The sequence below is a fragment of the Falco punctatus genome (genome assembly GCF_963210335.1).
Source record: "Falco punctatus genome assembly, chromosome: 4".
Classification (NCBI taxonomy): domain Eukaryota; kingdom Metazoa; phylum Chordata; class Aves; order Falconiformes; family Falconidae; genus Falco; species Falco punctatus.
Window position 1 is genome coordinate 28,187,865 of NC_137583.1, and position 19,177 is coordinate 28,207,041.

The window sequence follows — 19,177 nt, forward strand, 5'->3', positions numbered from 1 at the left end:
ACATTGCATTTGGCCACCCTGTCCCCGGGGAGTCAGAGACTCCCTTTATTTAGAAGCTGTTCCCCACTCCCTGCAACCTCATTTCTGCCAGCAGTGAAGCGAGGCACACATCCCAGCCACCAGCACCACCACACAGGCAGGCAGAGTGATGCTTTCTGCTTTTATTCAATTAATGCAGCAATCTATACAAGAAAAAAAATAATAATAATGAAACCATGAAATTCCAAACCCTGACAGTGAAGAACCAAATTCTTCCTAAGAATCAACCAGAATTAAAAGATTCCCCCCATGTCAGACTGTACATAAAATAATCTCTGCCCCATTTACAGCGTTTCACACAGTACTTCTCGTATCTCAAACTTCAGAACTGTACAACTTTGTTACAAACCACGCTTTTTCCTAGGAAAAGCTTACAGAAAAAAATATTGCCACTTTCTTATTTTTTTATTTTTATTCGTAACAAAAAAAAAAAATTAGAATCTTTAAAAAACAAAATTGAAGTCAGCCGGAACTTGTAAGTGTGGGCAGGGGCACGGGAAGGAGCAGAGACACACTTCTAGGCTGAACATTTCTCCTGACTGGGAAAGGGAACGCTTTTGGCAGATAAAAGACTATTTGCCACTGGCAGGGGTTCAGACCCCAGCCCCCCTCAAAGCATGGCAGCCATTTCCACCCATGGGGCTCGGACCAGGTCGTGGCGAGCGCTAGGTACTAACAGCACTGAAAGCCAAAGGCCTGAGCTCTCACCCCGGCAGAAGCCAGCTCATGCCGATGCCGGCTCACCCGGAGAGCAGGTTGGCAGCGCCGCGCCCCAGCAAACCCCCCGACCTCTGCGATGAGCCAAGCCTCAGTATTGGGATCACAGCTCCCAGGCACCACGGCTCTCGCCTGACTAAACAGCAAGATGAGAGCTGTGTGGAACCAGATGTGGCAACCCGTGCTCCCCTGCTGCAGGCAGCTGGCCTGCCAAGCCCAGCCGGGCACCGACCTGCTCGCAGACCAGCAGCCCCTCCCTAGGCCAGCTCACCTCTCACCGCCAGCAATCAGCCTTTCCTTCTCTTCCTACGGATTTATTGAGCCCACAGGACTGATGCAAGAGCTTTAGTTCAATCACTGAGCCTTCCTGAGATACGGGCAACAGTAACAAACCCAAACTCCTCCTGCTCTTGGCAGAAAAGCAGGGACAAATCCCACCAAAGCAGGGCTGACCCTTCCTCCTGCTTCCTTAGGAAAGATAGTTCTCATGGTCTGGGCTGTGGGTCTGGATGCATGGAATCGTCACGTTGGACATAGCCTTATTCCCAGTTTTGGGCTGAGCAGGTTACACGAACAAAGCCGGTGGGGTGGATGGAGAGGAGGTCGGACCGCACCACTGGACCAGACATGACAAAGCCGACAGGGTCAGGTTTGTGCATGAGCCCATCCCATGGAGCGGATGGGGAGTTCTGCCTCCGAACCAGAGCTCACCACTCTCCATCCTCTGCACCAGGCCCATGCCACCAGCCTGACCCGAAGCCTGCAGGCAGCCCAGTGCGGCCGGTGATGGAGAACAGGTACAGGCATTGCCAGTATTTTTGTGCCACAGTTTCACCAGGCAGGTTACAGTAAGGGATCTAGACATCTGGATCCACATGAAAAATGTGTCTTCTGGTTTCAAATCAAGGTTTCACTCCGATGTTGTTCAGTGCAAAAGAGTTAAAAAACCATGTTATCTACACATATACATCCGTGTCTATAGAAAATGTCTGTACAAGTGGGGAAGATGGCCTGCCTACATGCTGGGGACTCCTCACCCAAGAGATGCCATGGGTCAGACCAGTTGCGTCCCACTCACTCTCCAAGGTGTCAAGCCCCAACCAGTCAGGTTAAAAACCAACTGCACACAAGAACAGACAGCGACTGGAGAGCGGCTCTGGTGAGGAGCTCCTCCTGTCTCTCCAGCCATGGCTGCCAGCTCAGACCCACCGCACCGATGCAGGGCAGGGCAGGAAGGCAGGAGGGGAGAGCTTCCAACCATGGCATGCAAGAATACCAAAATAAACTAGGAGAGGAAGGATACTGGCACACATACAGACCGCAAAAGGACCAGAATGAGATGATGGTTGGTACCAGGCTAGAGATAAGACCTCATGATGCTTTGTTCAGCCTTCAGTGGAGATAGGGCCAACACCTTGTCCCATGGGAGTCCTGCTCTGGGAAGCAGCCCCGGAGCCTGCCTCCAGCTTCATTTTGAGTTGATAGCAGGGTACGGTATCCGTATTGCAGAGGTAGGTGTAACATTGGGAGCTGGCAGGGGAGAGGGGGAGAGCAGGCTGTGCAGAGCTGAGACCTCTGGCAGTGACCACTGCCACCATCAGCAGCATCCACAGCAGAGCCCGGCACCACGGAGGGCACGGGGCATGTCCAGGATGAATGCAGAAAGACAATTAGAAACAGCCATTGCTAGGCGTCCTGCTAGCAGGTCTCTAGCTTGCTGGAGATGTCTGCACCAGCCTTAAGGAGGAGGAAGAGGGATCGCTGCTCCCTGCACCAGGTGTTGCTATTAGGGGAATGCCAAGCCTTCCCAAACAGGGGGTTTGTAGCCAAGAGCTGGCCCGGAATCTGCAAAACGCTGGGAGAGTGAGGAACAGCACTTCAAATGCTAAGTGTGATCTGAAAATGGCTTTTTAAAGGTTTCAGAAGCAACAGAAGCATGAACTTTCAGATTTCTGGGCAGACAAGAGGTTCCTTTGAAGGCTGGCCGGGAGGCTGTGCCTGTACTTCTGCACAGAGCCAACGAGGGGCTCTCACCAGGAAAGCAACTGGATAATCACAGACAGGTACTGGGGGACCTCACCTACGACCCCCCACAGCCAACGCTGTTCTGTAGGTGACTGTCAGTTCCTTTGTACTGATGCGACCGCTAGATCCAGCCTGAGCAGTAACCCCAACAACAGACGAGTGGTGGGAGCTGCATAAGTTGGTGGCGAAGGAAAAGTACATCGAGACCCAGATGTCAACAAACGTGCTCAGTCACCAAGGAATGGCACTCCAGGGAACAATGCCTGGGGCTGGGGTTTTTTTTGTTTTGTTGGGTTTTTTTTGACCAGGAGCCCCCCAAGACAGCAGCAAATGGGTTTCAAAATATATTACATCTTTTTATTGCCAAGCGTGCAGACTATGAAGTGTGTGGGGGACACAACACTAAGAAAAACTACAATTTGAGGGAGGGCAAAGCAGTAAAAATTTTAAAATAAGAACTACTCCTTACAACTGCCAACACTTGGGTTCAAAGTATCAATTAGAGGAACTTTCCTAAAAGTATGGTTCTAAATATGCTGTTGGGCCCCAAACTTTGCCGAGGCTTTGGTCTGGGCTAATGCAAACCGGGTGGGAGAAGAGGAGGAAGAAGGCAGGCTTTCTAACACTAGCTCCACAAGGCCGAACGCCCAATTCTTCTCAGCATTTTCTGTAGCAACCAGAAAACTCCTTACCCCAGGAACGTGGGCAGGAAAAAGCCAGGAGGAGGCAGCAACCACTGCAGCACTAGCTGCTGAATGCACTGCACTGGGGCCACACTAGACCCTTGCAGCGTCCCCACTCCCAGAGCCAGCCTCGGAGGGGACTGGCCGCCCGGCTCCCCCAAGGCCACGGCAGCACCCGTTCCTGCTCTGGCGGAGTGCAGCCAAGTCCCTCGGATGGCATGCTGTGCCGGGATGCTGCGCAGTCTCAAATCTCTATACCTAGAAAGGGCAGAGGCCAAAAGCCAGTCCCCCCGGCAGCAGACAACAGCTCTTCTCAGGGTGTCCCAAGGCAAGCATCCTCACAAGAACAGCATCACTCCTACTCCTCTTTGCTACCTCCAGCTCTGGGAAGCAGCACGTACTCAATGCGATCGCTCACTCGGCAGCCCTGAGGCTCCACTATGGACCTCGGGTGGATGCTGGGCCAGCCTCTGAAGCCAGTCACATTTCCTCCCTCCTCAACCAAAACACGTGCCTGGCCAGATCAGCACTGAGAAACCAGAGCTCAGCTCAAGTACATTCTTTTCGGAGAGGGCAGCACAGGGACACAAGCCTGCGAGCCCACGCTGGGTTGGGAAAAGGGACTGGAAAGGAAACCTACGGCATTTAAAACTGGTACTAAAGTGCAACAAAAACGTCCTAAATCATTTGAAATCAATCGCAGTAAGAGGGGGTCTGCAAAGCTTTAGACTTCCAGTTACTGCAGGGCACCCTTAAAACAAACCCAACAACAACTAGGTAAGAACAGACCAAGGAGCCCTTTGGTGAAACAAGGAATATGAGGCCACCACAAAGTTTCAGCTCCTGGGGTCAAACATCATATTTAGAACATTTGGAAAGGAAGAAAGTTAAAGCAAAAAAAAACAAAAATACAATTCTTGAACCTTGCGCAATGAAACAGTTAAACTTTTTGGTGTTCTTAAAAGAAATCCCAACAGACAGCCTGGCATAACTTTATCTGCTTCCTAAGGGAGAGATGCCCGTTTGACCCATGACTCAGGACACCATGTGCACTGGACATGTTCCATCCTTACATATGTCTCAGCATTCCTCCATTCATAAAAACAAATCGCTAGATCCTTCCTGTTTACTCTTCAGCCTGAAAGGAAAAACCAAAACTGAAGCTAGATGGAAGATAGCCAGAGGGAGGAGAAAGTCTTCACAGACTGGAGGCCAATCTCATCAGCTCCACGATCCTGGAAAGTGCAATCCTCAGTGTCGCCTCATTTTAACTTTCCTGGCTGGGCTGCCATCCTCCTCTTCCTCGTCACAGTCCTCTGTGTACTCGTAAGACCTTCGCCAATAGTTCTCGGAGCTGAAGTTGCTCCGTCTCCTATGTTTTGGTAAGAGGACTGAGCGCCTGTTCTCCTCTTTATCCATTTCCAGAATCCGTGGCCTACGGAGAGGGAGAAAGAGGGAGTGAGAGTACATTCACAGCAGGATTTAGACCTTCCTTGTACGGACAATATCTGTAGTTTTGCCTACTTTGAGCGATATGACCAACTGCTTCCACATTGCTTTCCCAGTGCTGGGCACTCAGCAGAGCAGGAACAGATCACCAAGCTGCACCTCCCGTGAGGAGGCTGAGAACTTTGCTTTCCATGGTGCAAGTCCCTCCCCTTTCCAGTGCAAGCTTTGGTCTTTACCTCCACCAGGAACGCTTCCTAACAGCCCAGTCACCTATTTCTAAGTGCAGCTGGTGGCCCCAAGAAACATCCCTTGGGCAGAGAGGTCTGTCTCTCCTACAGCAGAATTTGCAGCACAGAGCTGAGCTCCTCTTGAAGCTGCTGAGGTGCTTGCGGTGCAGGATCAAACCACAGCTCCCAACTCCTTTGTCCTCTCGCTAGTTCTCTCAAACATGAGCACACTGCAATTGTTACTTCTGCAAAGCTGCCTCTGCCCACACCTGTGATCCCTTCGCAGGACTGGGCTGGTGGGCTGCACAGACCACTTATTTTATCCTAGGTGGCAACTGCCAAGTTCCTCTAAAGCTGTTTGGCTATGTTATACTGGAGTCTTTGAGGCCAAAGGAAGAAAAAAAAACGTGGTTTTGATACCTATCTGCTGCAGGAGTCTATGTGATTTCCCCCACCCCTGTAAGGTCACATCAAGCTGAAAAACAGCTCTCTCAGATCTGCAAATTTGTCCTGCATGATCGCTTCTCTACTCAGACACCAGCCCACTGCGTGCTCAGAGGTAAGCTTCCATTTGCAGGCTACCTTCCCTTCTCGATCTATCCTCCCAGCCAGCCCGAGTCCAGGTGAATGAACACTGCTCATAAACAAGCCATCCCCACCCTCCTCCCTCCAGGACAGGTTGAAACACGGGCTGGGACCGCACTGCAGCCAAGCCCCAGGACCAAGCCAACTTCTGGTTTTTACATGATGTGCAGAGAACAGTCTTGATCCTTGGGAAGCTTTGGAATTGGAGAGTACCAGCAATGCTGCATGACAGCTGGCAGGCTGGCTATCGCTGACAGCTATCAGTACGTTCACGCAGAGCAAGGTGGTGTTTAAGGGAAGCCTTGCTGCAGAGCTCAAGCTGTCTGAAACCCCAGCAAGGAGCAACCCTGAAGGTCACGCTTACACATTCACACGGTCTGGTTACACACACAAAAATATACACAGGCAGCTCTGGAACCAAAACAGGTCTAAGAAGCTTCCCAAGGCGGCCTTCACCTTTCCCAGATAGCAAAACCTCACGTTCCTTCCCAAGACTGTTTTCATAATATAGTTTAACGCAGCTGCACAGGTTGCTTGGCAATAGAGGTCAAAAATAATTAGCTGCAGGGAAACTATTGTTCTGAATGACTGCATTATCAAAAGCCAGCCAAATCTATTGCTTCTTCATTATGCCACTCACAGGATAAACAATGTAAGCTGCTTACAGCCAGAGATTAGCCTCCACAAGCCTAGGAGGAATATACAAGGAACCTCATTCTGATAAAACAGATCTGTACCCCACAGAAAGCACCTCAGAGGTGCAAGCTAATATGTTTTTAAGTGTGCTGTGCAGCCTCTTGTCAGAGGCCAGGAACCTCAGATACACACTGACCTAGAGATACCATCCAAAACATGGCTCTTTGGAGAGATCATCCATCCTACCTGTGAGCAGCATCAGGGTCTGCTTTGCGATGGGACCGCTTTGGTTTCAGGATCTGGTCCCGGTTGCTTCCTGATAGACGGTCAGAGTTATAACCTGGTGGCAACACAGAGCTACTCAGGGATTTTGTTTCCAATCGAGGTGCATCTAGTCTTGTTCTGCAAATATTTAAAGAGAAAAGAATTTGCAAGGAGTTTCTACAGAACCATTAGCATCCTGCAGCAGACGTCTGTCCTAGATGTGCTGAAGCAGAACCCTCAATCCCAGCCACACAGCTCAGGAAGCAGGTCAGGACTATTACACTCAACAGCAGAACAAACTGCAGCTTTTCTGGTACCTGAAGCTTCAGCTTTAACCTTTGCTGCCTCAGTTAGAGGGAAGAGGAAGGTTTAGGGACATAGGTAGTCATGAGGCAACCGCAAACGGCGCTAGGCTCACTGCAATGCCAGTTACGGGATACAGAGTAGAGGCACTGAGCACCTGTGAAATCCTATGAAATCACAGTGACTCGTCAGTAACTCGTAGCTCCAGTTAAGCCACCTGGGAGATGCCCTGCAAAATCCATCATCACCTACAACAGTAACAACTGCTTCTATCTGGAAACTCCCTACTGCCTAGAGATCTCATGGGGTCAGGCATTTCTCAACTTGACTAAGAGGTTTAAAGAGTTGAAGTACGAGTCAGAAGGTCTGGCAAACCAAAGCTGTACCACATCCCTTCCAGCAGTGCAGCACACACTCAAGGTACACCAGAGAGCAAGCACAGCATGTCCCAGAGCAGAACTGTCACTGGCCCAGGCACATCTGTAGCCAAGCACACATGGAGGGAGGCAGCAGGCTGAGCAGCAGCAATGAAAACTCAACAGCACAGCATCTTATCGCAGTGCTATCACCATCTCCAAGCACAGCACAGTTACCAGTCTCAACTTACAAGCTCTGCTAAATGTCTATTTTAAAACACAGACTGAAGCCTAAGAATGGGCAAAACGTGCTAAAAGGTGGTGCCGGTGCTCCAGAGCTGCTGATCTCAGGAGGATTCAAGCCACTTCCCAGAAGGAAAGGCACCCTGACATTGTTGCTGCAGCCTGTCTCCATCCTTGGGATTACGGGTGAATATGGAAGCGGTCTGGGTGAAAGAAAGGGAAGAATCACTGCTTGCTCTCTAGCACTGAACTTTAACTCCTGAGGGAGGTTTCCACAGGAGAATCCCAACCTAAACTCCCATTAGGAAGCAGACCCAGCTGCCAGGCTTCCTCTCCACCACCACCTCTTCAGTTAATCAGGGCAATGCCAGGCTGGCACACGCAAAGCTGGGCAGGGCAGCCCAAGTCTGCCCAGCGTGCCAGAAACAAGGAACTTCCACAGGCAGGTGCCAGGCTGGAGGCTGCACAAGTCCACAGTGCTGTTGTCCTGAGCTGTTCTCAGCTCCAGGACTGGACCCAGTCCAGCTACAACACCGAAGGCATTGTGGATCCTGCCCTGGACAAGTTAGGTGGTTTAAACACCTCTCAAATACAACAGCAACTACAGGCCTGCAATTAGAACAAAACAACCACCAAATATACTGCAAGGGCAAGGGAACACAAGCCACACTCACTCTGTCCACAGAGCAATGCAGGTATGAGCTGCAGGAGCAGGTACGAGGAGAGGCTCTACTAAAATGGAAAGCCGATTACCTGTTCAAGCTCAACAGAGTAACTTCCTGATGTAACTGCTTACAAAGACGTGCTTACAAATGGCAGCACAAGCCCTCTAAAATGACTTGCAAGACCCGCTTCAATAGGTCTCATTTCTGTCCCCACCTCCCACCTCTTTCAGCATCTCATGAAATCGAGAGCACCATTCCTCCCCCCTCCCAGCCTCTTGCTCCACGCGCTTCCAAACCTTGCTGGCTCCCTGCAGTCCTGCACTCCGATACGCAGCAAACACTGTAAATATCGCCACGCTACAACACTGAAGTGTTTATGACCTACTTGGTAACCACGCCGCTCTCAAGCATCCTGCGAAACCCAGCCACTTCTCCAGCTCGCCCAGCTTTGTTCTCCTGCCGCTGCCAGCAAAAACTGTCTCTAGAATCACACAGAGTAGAGGCAAGAGCAGATCCAGATTCAAACATCTGGGACTCAGCAGGCTCTGGCAGCCTGTTCAGAGCTGAGTATCTCAGCTCCAAGCTGCAGCAAAGTTTAGGCTGCTCTATGACCCAGCTGATCTGATCCTGCTGGAAAGCTCAGGGCTGAGCCTTACCACAAAGATGAGGAAGCGGGGTTTTACACGGCCGCTGGCTGCTCCCAAGCCTCTCGTGCTAGCAGGCTACCAGCGGAAGGAGCTGTTTTCCTGGTTGCATAACACACTATTTCAGACTACACAAAGTCGCATGATACAGGGCTAGGGAATGGCATTGGCTGCAGCAATATATGCCGCGGGGATGCAAGCACAGACAAAGGTCACCTCAGCCCTGCTGTGCATGCATGCATGCACATGGGACTCAGCAAGGAGATGGCTGCCGTCACAAGGGATAAGCAGCAATTAATAAGCTCTATTTGGCAGCAGAGTGCACCCTTTGGCAAACAGGCAATTGCCATGTATTCACCAGGGCTGCTAAGCTCTACGGAGATTACACAAAAATAATTACCAGGGGGTTTCCACTTTGCTCAAGAGAAAAAATCCTGTTGTGGTTTCATTCAGCCTGCCAGTCAAGTCAGCCCATTGCTGTCTGCATATGACTGGGCAGAGACACTTCGGCTCAAACACTAAGCAAATCCGGCCCCTAAAATCAGGGGAAGACAGAAGGACGCGCTGCCACAAAAGGATGGCTAAGCAAACAGCCAATGCAACTCTGCTAGGAGCTAACAGGCTTTGTCTCTTCAGCAGTGATGCACCAGGTCAGCCAGGTGCATCTGAGCCAGAGCTAGGTGCTTGCCCAGTTGCATTTTGAGGGCAGATGGGCTAGGCTGAAATAACTCAACAGCCTCAGCTTACAGAGGCTGGCAAAAGCAAGAGATATAGCCAGTTTAAAGGAGTATGTTAGACATCTGCACCAGTCTGGGCAACTTTGGCTTATTTAGCCAACTCTGTCTTTCCTAGGAAACTGCTCCACAGCCTAGGACAGGCAGCTTCTCTATCCCAAAGCCCAACTAAAGCAGCTACAGGACTTGGAAATGCCTTCCACTCGTGCTCGTCAGTGCCCACGCTGCTTTTTGTTGGCTGCAGTAAACAATAATGTGAATGTAACTGCCTTTTAGTTCTTATCACAACTCTCACCTTAAACCTCACGTGGCAATAACCAGTGACTGGGTGGTTTGGTTATAATCTTTCTTTCATCCCACTCTATCACCTGCCACATCTCATCCTGGCTCCCTGGGTCTGAGCTGATTTTGCCTGGCTAACGCCTCAGGGCTGCTGGTTTTGCTACCTTCATTTCATGGGTCTCTCTAACCAGATGTCCAACTCCACTCCACTGGCTTTGTGCCATATCTTCGTAACGTTGCCAGACTTGTTTTGAAACGAACTAAGCCATCTGAAAGCTCAGCAAATCTGAATTTAGACCGCTTGCCTGCTAGCCTTATGCCAGCCTGGGCCACACCTTCAGCCCTACCACCAATGCCCATGCTTTCGGCTGGGTTTACAGGACTCAAGTTGTGTGATTTCACTTGCAAAAAGGTTTCTTGACAGCAGAATTACTGTGCCTCAGAAAGTGTTAGCAATCGACATGGGTCAACATGTGGTAGTCACAGTTTTTGGTAGCCTAGTAGAAGGAACTGATGAGAGAGGCTGTCTCTCAGCAAAAAAAAGGTTACACTGAGGGAGTTTGGGATGGGGTTGGTTTATCTTTTTCTCCATTTTCTTAAGAGCTTTAGGAACAAGCACTAGCTGGTAAGATGCCATCAAGACAGCATTATCTTTTAAAACAGCTTACAGAGCTTGACATCCCAACACCAACTTGAAGGACACGCTCTGTAAAGTGATCGCTAAATTCACTGCATTCGCTTCCCTTCAAAGCCAGCATCTTCCTCTCCCTCCCCAGGAGACAAAAGCCATGCTACAAAGAAAACTATCTGCTTTATAGGAGATTCTTCATCATAAGCATCAGCTTCAAAGGACTGTCCAGGTAACTCACGCAGCATGTGGGTATCGTATGATCATGATCATATGATCGTGACACCTGAATACACAGCCCAAAACAAGACAGTTTGAAACCCTAGATGTTTGGAGTTCGGCAGGCAGTGAAAGCCAGGTGTTTGGACATGAACAGGGCTTGCAAACCCAGACATTACAATGAAACGCTGCTGCACAGAGCCAAGAAGTGATTAACTCTGCAGTAACAAGTTCCTTCTATTTCCACAGCAAGACACAAGTAAGCATCAGAATGACACCTAATCAAGATAGAAGATCGAGCCAGCAAATTAACAAGCAAGGCAGTTTTGAAGTGTTTCTTCAGAAGCACATTGGGAAACACCACAATGCCACATCCAAGGTTATCTTACTGTCTGGAGGGCTTCAACACTTACTTTCGAAGGATGATGACAGCTCTTCTCTCCTTTATGTCCTGTGGTCGAATACAGTGTGTAATTTCATCGGCTGCATATCCACTGACAACAAAAACAAAAAGCCACTGTGAGAAAGATGACAGGCAGAAGTAGAAAGTGGTTGCCATCCTCAACAACTCAGTTTGGCCAGTCACCTCCTAACTTCCACCAGGAATTCCTCCTCCAAACACTGTTCCCCAGGCACATGGGAGCTAGACTTATTATAGGAAAGAAGAAACTTCACAAAGAATGAGGACAATCAGGACTCTTTTTTTTTTTTTTTTTTTACTCAAATTATTAACATACACCAGAGGAAACTGCCACCTGCCACAACACCGTGAAATAAGACCTCTAGAAAATAAGTTCATGAAGCGTAAATTCAGCCGGTTCACTTATCAAGAAATTAGAGAGCAATAGGGGAAAAAAAATCAGCACATTGCACCAAAGCATCTTTTCATGCATGTTCTTGACAAAAACCATCTCTCATGGCTGAGATACCCAGATACAAACATGTACCAGAATCGATGAAACTTGTTAGTTGAGGAGGGGGCTAGCGGAGGTAAGAGTTGAGTGTGTCGCCCCCCTCACCTGGGCACAGATGCTGCCATCTCAGCACGCTCACCCTCCCTGCCACCCCACACGTGGCACGTCCTCAGCCACCACACAAACATCACCCCCCAGCACAGCCCAACCCCAACACAATGCACGCGGGGTAACCTTCACATTCAGACCTGCAAACCAAGCTGCACCCCTAAAACCTCCCTGCCACAGGGCTCACAAGGTGAGACAGCCACCTGGGCCAAGGAAAACCACACCAGGCTCAAGCAGCTACACAGCAGCTGTTCTCGGCAGGAGTGTTTCGTTCTATGAGATGACTTCACCCACCCCAAGTTCCCAGCAGAAAAGCCACACCAACGAGGGCCCCAGCTGCCCACAAAACACAGGAGTGGTTTTCTTGTGGCTGCTTCTGTTGTTCAGCACAACTCCTGGGGTCCGGTGCAGCACATGAGGTCACGGCGGGTCCATGGAGAGCTGCTATCACAGCTGCTCCAACACAGAAACCACCCTGCCAGGAGCACATCTGAGCAGGTCCGAGAGGTGGTCCTGCCCTCTACCTGCTGTTTGGAGAGCATCTGTTCACAAAAGAGCCTTCTAGAGTCCAGTATGGGGAAAAGAGAAGTTAAACACCTTCAGAGCCTCCTGAAACAGCTGACAAAGACAGGAATACCTTTGAAGGGACTCAGGGGAAGGCTGGTCAAGCCACACAAAGCTAGCACACCCCCACGCTGGTTTAACCTGAAGTAGAGATCACCGAGCCCACTCTCCCCACGAGGCTTTACCGTGAAGCTGCCAGCCAGCTGCCAGCCAGCCCTCCCAGAGCACAGCCCGGGTCACCGGCTTGCTGGTTATTCAGGACACTCAGAGCAGAGAACAGATCGCTCACATGCAAGTCTTCTCTGGGGAGGGGACCGGGTTTCCTTTATCTGGTTAGATAACCCACCCACTCGCTGAGAAACGCACACCTCTCAAAGACAGATTTACTGCTTTGAGAAGAGGTAAGAGTCTAAGACCTGATCAGTTAAAACAGGGGCTGATGTCCACCACCACCCCCCGGGGCACTGCAGAACAAGACAGTGTTATGCTAAGGGGTTTATAATGATGCTCTATTATGTTGCAGGAATCTCCGTGTCAAGCTCCAGCAAATTCATTAGTATCACCCACTGTTAACATTCAACTCAGCACATCCTCAGCAACACCCTGAACATCAGGAAGAGGTCTGCTTCCAGACCTGCGCTCTCCATCACGAGATGTCAGCCTGGCCACTCATTCCCATTCCCCAGGCAAGAACCTGCCTTCTGGCTCATCTGCAGAGCGGCAAGAGGCAGAGCACACGGGCAGCACCACAGCAACAGCCCCAGTACTCCAGTCTGGGGCCCTAATGGGGACCCACTGGTCTGCACCAGTGCCATGCTGGCGTGGAAAAATTTAGCATGCACCACATCAGATATAGTTATGCAGGGCCCTCCAGCAAAAGGGTGTGCACAGACACCAGGCAGAGAAATGGAAGAAAAAGATAATTTGGTTGTGTCACGCTTGTTCCACTTCATGCCAGCACGAACTTCTTGCCCACTGCCTGGCCTTGCCGCATCCTGATGATGGGTGATGGGGCAGAGGCTGGAACAAAACACCCATAATGGTACCAAGGGTCTACCCCAGAGATTTCTTGCCCAGAGAACAAACCCAAAACAGGAGGCGACAGCTAACTTGGTAAACAAAATCCTAAATTCCTGCCTGAGAGAACACCTGAGCATGTCTCCACCTTAGAGTATTTTCCAGAAGAACACAGGGAGGTGCAGATGCTACCCACACACTCCTCAAACTAACACCCCAACTCCTAACTAACCTGTGGGATCTTACACCCCCATCTCCTCCCCAAGTCTCTTCCTCAGTCCAGAAGAGCTGCTGCCGAGCCATAACATAACCGATGCACGTGAAGATGAAAGTAGATGTTTTTGTACAAACATCACCAGAAAGGAGGCCCTGAAGTTCTGCAGAGTCTCTGATGAGAAACATTTCTAGGGGTTGACGACAGCCAGGCCAGCTCAGAGGCAGAGAGCCCATCTCTCAAACAGGGTTTGAGCAGCTCGAGGCTTTACTTGTTCAGGAAAGCTGCTGCCACAAACCACGGATGTGACACCGACCAGTTCAAGCAGAGCTTGAAAAAATCCATTTGCCTCATCACCACTGGCACGCACATGCAGAACTTCCTCTGCACCAACGGCCTGTTCTGAAGGACCAGGCTCTTCTGGAAAAGCATCTAATTCAGGCAGCTGCAGAGAGATTCCTCCAGCTGGGAAGAAAGCAGGTTCACCCTCCAGAGACTCCAACCAGCTCAGATTATGCTACCATCGGGCATGCCTCGAGACAACAGGAGAGACAAACATCACGATGTTTCCACTGCTGTTACAAACAGTGGGGGGACAACCTGGAGCACTCACCAGCTGCAGAAGGGATGCCCGTAGAGCATGCAAGCTCTCAGAACCTGGGAAACGTTCCCTTTGGTCATTCGCTCCTCTGGCTACCTGCAGCTGCACTATTTCCAAATTTCCAACGATGGTGCTGAGACGTAGCACCCGGCAGTTATACAAAGCTGGCTCGGTGCTGAGATTTGCTACCTACGACAGCGCCTGTGGGGCACAGTAAGCTGCAGGGGTCTGCCCTGGCTAGCTCTGCACCCCCCCTCAGCTCCCTCCCTTTTTTCCAGCCTAAGCATTTGTCACAGCACGTATTCCCCAGCTGAATGGGCAAATTCCTCCCTCTCCTCCCTGCTGCTTCTATCGATTGATGCTTATCAAATTACTGTTAAAAAAAGAAACCCCATGAGCACGGTCCAGCCAGCAGCCCCCAACAGAGAGCTGCTGGTCCACAGGACTGAAATCCAGCTTAACGCCAAGTGCCTGAGAGGAGCAGCACAGACTGAGGTGCTGCGGCTGCTTTCTCCTGGCTGGGCTGGCAAACAGGACAAACCTGCAGGAGCACCCACCTCCCGGGGCTGCAGCAGAAGAGGGGACCAGAGGTGGTCAAAACCTCCAAGGCCAGATCTTCACCGCAGATGCATAAGGAGAGGACTAAGTGCCTGGCTTGAAAAGCGAAGGGCTCATCATCAGGCCACAGGGTGGCTCAGCCTCTGTCCTGCTGGCAGAGGCGCACAGCCCAGCCAGGAGAATCTCCATTCCACCTTTTAAACACTAACCTGTGTCCTTTGAGGTCTGAGTATTTTCCAGTGAATTCGAGGTGGGTTCAGTGTTTGCAAACACCACAGCCTGCTTCACGGTAGGCAATGAAATCAAGCGGAGGACATGGGGAAAGCCCCTCTGCAAACTCCCTGCTGGGTAGGTGGTTACAAAACCGGGAGGACAATGTGGAACAGGCTGCTGAGAGCAGGAACAGGACACTTGTGATCTGGGGACAACCCGAGAACAACGTGGGGGCAAAGAGGGAGATCCAACAGCTTTCTTCAGGTCCTCACGATTTCCACAAGGTAACCAAACACACGCAGCTCCCCTGACTTCCCCAGAAAGGCAGCACGCCAGCAGCAGCCACTGACCCAGCAATATTTGAATCACAGACGTTGCAAGCATGCTGGTTCTATCTGCGCCGTTTCCCTATCTCCAGGGCAACTGCCTTCAGCAACTGTTTACTGAGAGGAGAAAAAGGCAAGTTTGGGGAGTTAACTTAAACATGACCAAGGGCTGGATTTTGGAGGTACATCCCTGAGGGCCTACCAAAGTCTGCACCTCTCCCTGCTCCTCCCAGGAGATCTGCAAAGTGGAGTCGAGGAACTAGAATCCAGCCAGCATCCTATCATCACAGAACAATCACTTCGGCAGAATCTCTCTTAAGCAAGTGCTAAGTATCTGCTAACTGCTGTACCAAAACTGAAATAATCCCCGTTTTAAAGTCCATTATCTGCTAGAAAGCAGAACATCTAACCGTGGATTAAGCTAGAAAATGCCTGGGGCAGGTCAGTCAGAATGCAACCCTTCTATTTGGAGGGGAAAGGTATCTTTGTTTGATTTGTAGGATTACTTCGTATGATTGCTTCAGCCACATTAATAAACCAACTACTGCACCCAGGTGATGCCGGCCAACAACCCAAATGCACGGGCCCAAGAGACACCCCACTGCGATTCCCGGAGCCCTGAGCCACCCACGTCTTCCCGGCAGTTTTGAGGGAAGAGCGAGTGTCTGAGACAAGAAAACATCATTCTCACCTCTCCCTCTCTCCCTCCTCCCACCATCCTCCACTGCAAAGTCCCAATCCTCCTTCAGACATAAGGCCACAAGTTCTCCTACTGGCTTTGACTACAAGACTTCAGGCTGACCCTGCATTAAGGGCTCTGCCACCATACTTCTGAACAAGCAAAAACTCTCAGTCCTGAAAGGAAAAAAAAAAAAAAAAAAAAAGAAAAAAGAAAAAAAGAAAAAGACCTCTGGCTGTGAAAGGAAGGACAACTATTTACTCCAGGCCTGCCAGGGAAAGGCAGCACAGGGGTTCACATCACCAGCAGGAAAATTAGGGTAGAAAGTTTCTCTCCTGGCGATTAAGGAAAGTCAGCGAGCGGCTGCCTCCCAGCAGTCTTCATCCCTGGGGATGGAGCTTGCTCTGCAGTAAAAGGACACAGGGCAGGACAGGTCCCACCCGGTCCCATTTCACAAAATCACCCTGACCCCGACACCCCGACACACTCCCTGCCCCAGCCAAGCCATCAGAGAACAAGAAAACGTCCTCAGTGCCGCTGCCGCTTCCCTCCGCAGCCTCCCTCACCCCTCGCTAATCCACAGAAGTTACCTAACGCCGGGGGTACGGCGAGGATTAGTTAATGTTTGTGCAGCTTTTCCGAGATAAAAGCTACGCGAGATCTCAGCATTTATTATTGATGCACTAGTCAACGGTGTGAGGCTGTGTGTATGTGGGGGGAAAAAATTTCTTCCTGAACCCTGCGGCGATCACTTTACAAGCCAAAGCAGGGGATTGTGTTACGGCCTGGGAGCCCTGAAAACCAGCCTGGACCTTCACCGATCCAAAAAATAAAACCCCAAATGAGGATACAGTTGGTAGCTCAGAGCACTGCTGGCAGAGTCCAGCCGATCCCCATGCCTGGCAGGCAGCACTCTGACCTTCAGGGACACGAGGGACTGGTGCTCACCGAACCGGGCAGCGCCAGCGCTGGGCTTCGAGCTGCCTCCCCAAGAGCTGGACGCCGGTGGGTCCGTGCGTACCGGGCTGCGCGCACCCTGCCTGCCCCCTTACCTGCCTGCTCTGCCTGCCCAGCGCATATCGGGAGGCAGCCGGGATTAGGAAGCAGGCGTTTCCCAGTGCCAATCCTAGCTTCGCCACCGACCAGCTGCATGACCTTGGGCAGGTCATTTCACCTCCACAGCTCTTTCCCCGCTTGCGAGAATACATGTCAAATCCTTTCTCGTGCCTGTGACCTGCCATGCTTCCAAGTGACAGTCCCGCGGGGCTCTGCACTCTGGTCTCCCTATCAGGGTCGGGCAGGGGAAGGTTTAGTATTCCCAGTTTACAGACTGGGAAGACGAGGCCATTCACACCTCCTCTCCATGCTTAAGGTCAGGTCGTGGAGGCACCGGCCGAGCTAAGAATAGACCCAGGAGCCCCGTCCCAACCAGCTGCTCCGCTCTGACCACTCTTGGGCAGAGGATCCATTTTGTGTCTCAATGCGTTATTTTAACTGTTTATGGGAACTATGGCAAAGCCCGGCTCCGCAAGTGGCCACGCTCCCGCCAGACTCGCCTTGAGCCACATGGAGCGGGCACCCCCCCGGAATCAATCATCCACCCAAATCGCCATCCACCGCAGCGGCACGACTCCCCCCCCCATCCCTCCTTCACCCCTTCTGCTGCAGCAAGACCCTGCACGCCTACAGGCGGGTGAGATCAAGCCCGAGCCACCGTCGGGGTGTGCAGCCGCGTGCCTCACAACCAGCGTTACACAACCGAGCCCCGGCACGTTGGCCGAGGCCTTGGCGATGCGGGTGAGTTACCTGAGCACTGTGACGCTTCCCCTCTTCACCGGCAAGAAGAGAACGGGCTCCGAGACCCTGATGGGTTTGAACTGGAATTTACACCCGAAGCAGAGCGCCGAGTCGCTGAAGAAGGAGACGGAGACGATGGGCCTCTCAAAGATATGGATGGGGTCCACGTGGGAGACAATGCAGCCTCCCGGCTGGTAGTCGTTGATGACGGCACTGTTCACAAAGCCCTCGGGAATCACCCGGTGCTCCACCAGCTTCCTGATCACCAGGTCGTGCACCCATTCGGGGATGGCGTCCACCTCTCCCCGCGGGTACAGGCGCTCCTGGCCGGGGCCTCGTCTCTGCAGCTGGGACCCGTAGGTGTAGCCCTCCCCGAAAAAATACTTGTTCCGCAGAGGCGCCCGGTCCACCGTGTGCTCCTTGTAGAGCCCCTTCTCCGCCCGGGACACCACGTCCTCGATCCGAGCTTCGATCTTGGCGCACTCCTCGGCGCTGAAGAGGCGAAGCTGGCGGATGCCGCTTTTGACTTTCCGAGCTTCCTCCTCCTCCTTCTGCTCCTCGTAGTCGCTGGGCTCGGAGCCGGAGTCCTCCTGGTGCCGGCGCTTCCGATCGTAGGGGGGCTCGGGGGGCTCCCGCGGGAGGCTGCCGCCGCCGCCGCCTTTGTGGCCGTCCCGGTAGGGCATCATGGACTTGAGCTTCTCCCGCAGGTCCGTATAGCCGCTGCCGGCCATAGTGCGTCCGCAGCCCCCGCCTCTATCGATCCCGGCGCTGCAGGCGGCGGCGGGCGGCGGCGGGGGACGCGCAGCTGCTATTCATGGCACCCGCCGCCCTGCTGGGAGAACCCCGGAGGAGCGGGGAGGTGAGGACCGGACCCCCCCCACCACCGGCACCGCGACCCGGCCCGCGGGAGCCCCGCTCGCCTACCCCCCCACCCCCGCGGAAACGGGACCCCCCTCCCGGCCGGCGGCACGGCTCCCGCCCGCCCCCTCCCTCCCGCCGCGACGCCTCTCCCGGGGGGCTGGGGGCGGCCCGGCGGACGCCACACTCACGGCTTCGCCCGGGGCGGGCGCGGACAATGCTGCCGGTGCCGGCGGTGGCGCTCACGCGGCGGCCGGGCCTGGCACATGCCCAGCGGCGGCCCCGGCGCTGCGCGGCACCCTGCCCGCTCCCGCCGCCGCGGCGCTGCCCATGGCGGGGGCGAGGGAGGGTACGGAGAGGGGGAGGGGGCCGGCCCGGGCGGCGGCTGCCGGGGGTCTCGCGCGGCCCTTCCCGCGGCGCGCTACGTCACCAGGAGCCAGCCCGACATCCCGGATCGCCGCGGGGCCGCCCACCGCGACCGCCCCGCCCCGCCGCGCACGCGCCCCACTGCCGCCGCCGCCGCTGCCCCCCTCGGTCCCGCCCCCCGGACGTAGCGTACGTTCCCGCCCCGCCCCACCCGGCCGCCGCCACCTCCGCCCTCGCCTCACGCCGTTAACGGGTACCGGCAG

General features: G+C 52.8%; 1 protein-coding gene across 4 annotated transcripts; it reads right to left on the bottom strand.

Annotated features, from left to right (window-relative positions):
- Positions 1-146: 146 nt before the first annotated feature.
- ALKBH5 (alkB homolog 5, RNA demethylase) lies at positions 147-19,066 on the bottom strand. Of its 4 annotated transcripts, none has more exons than XM_080386569.1 (5): positions 18,740-19,066; positions 17,700-18,519; positions 11,113-11,193; positions 6,608-6,763; positions 147-4,899 (listed from the first exon to the last, which is right to left on the bottom strand). In XM_080386569.1, exons 2-5 carry the CDS (start codon positions 18,419-18,421, stop codon positions 4,716-4,718), a joined length of 1,143 nt encoding a protein of 380 aa, XP_080242695.1. In that variant the 5' UTR covers positions 18,422-18,519; positions 18,740-19,066; the 3' UTR covers positions 147-4,715. The 4 variants fall into 4 exon arrangements, with proteins under 4 accessions (XP_080242695.1, XP_080242696.1, XP_080242697.1 ...); XM_080386570.1 differs by having other exon boundaries at positions 17,700-18,522; XM_080386571.1 differs by having other exon boundaries at positions 17,700-18,522; positions 18,979-19,011.
- Between the last annotated feature and the right edge of the window lie 111 nt (positions 19,067-19,177).

Coding starts and splice junctions, on each gene's coding strand:
- ALKBH5 (XM_080386569.1), bottom strand. CDS start 18,421: ATGGCCGGCAGCGGCTATACGGACCTGCGGGAGAAGCTCAAGTCCATG. Junction 11,194..17,699: donor GGAAGCGTCACAGTGCTCAG/GTAACTCACCCG, acceptor TTTTGTTGTCAG/TGGATATGCAGCCGATGAAA. Junction 6,764..11,112: donor GCTGTCATCATCCTTCGAAA/GTAAGTGTTGAA, acceptor AAATATTTGCAG/AACAAGACTAGATGCACCTC.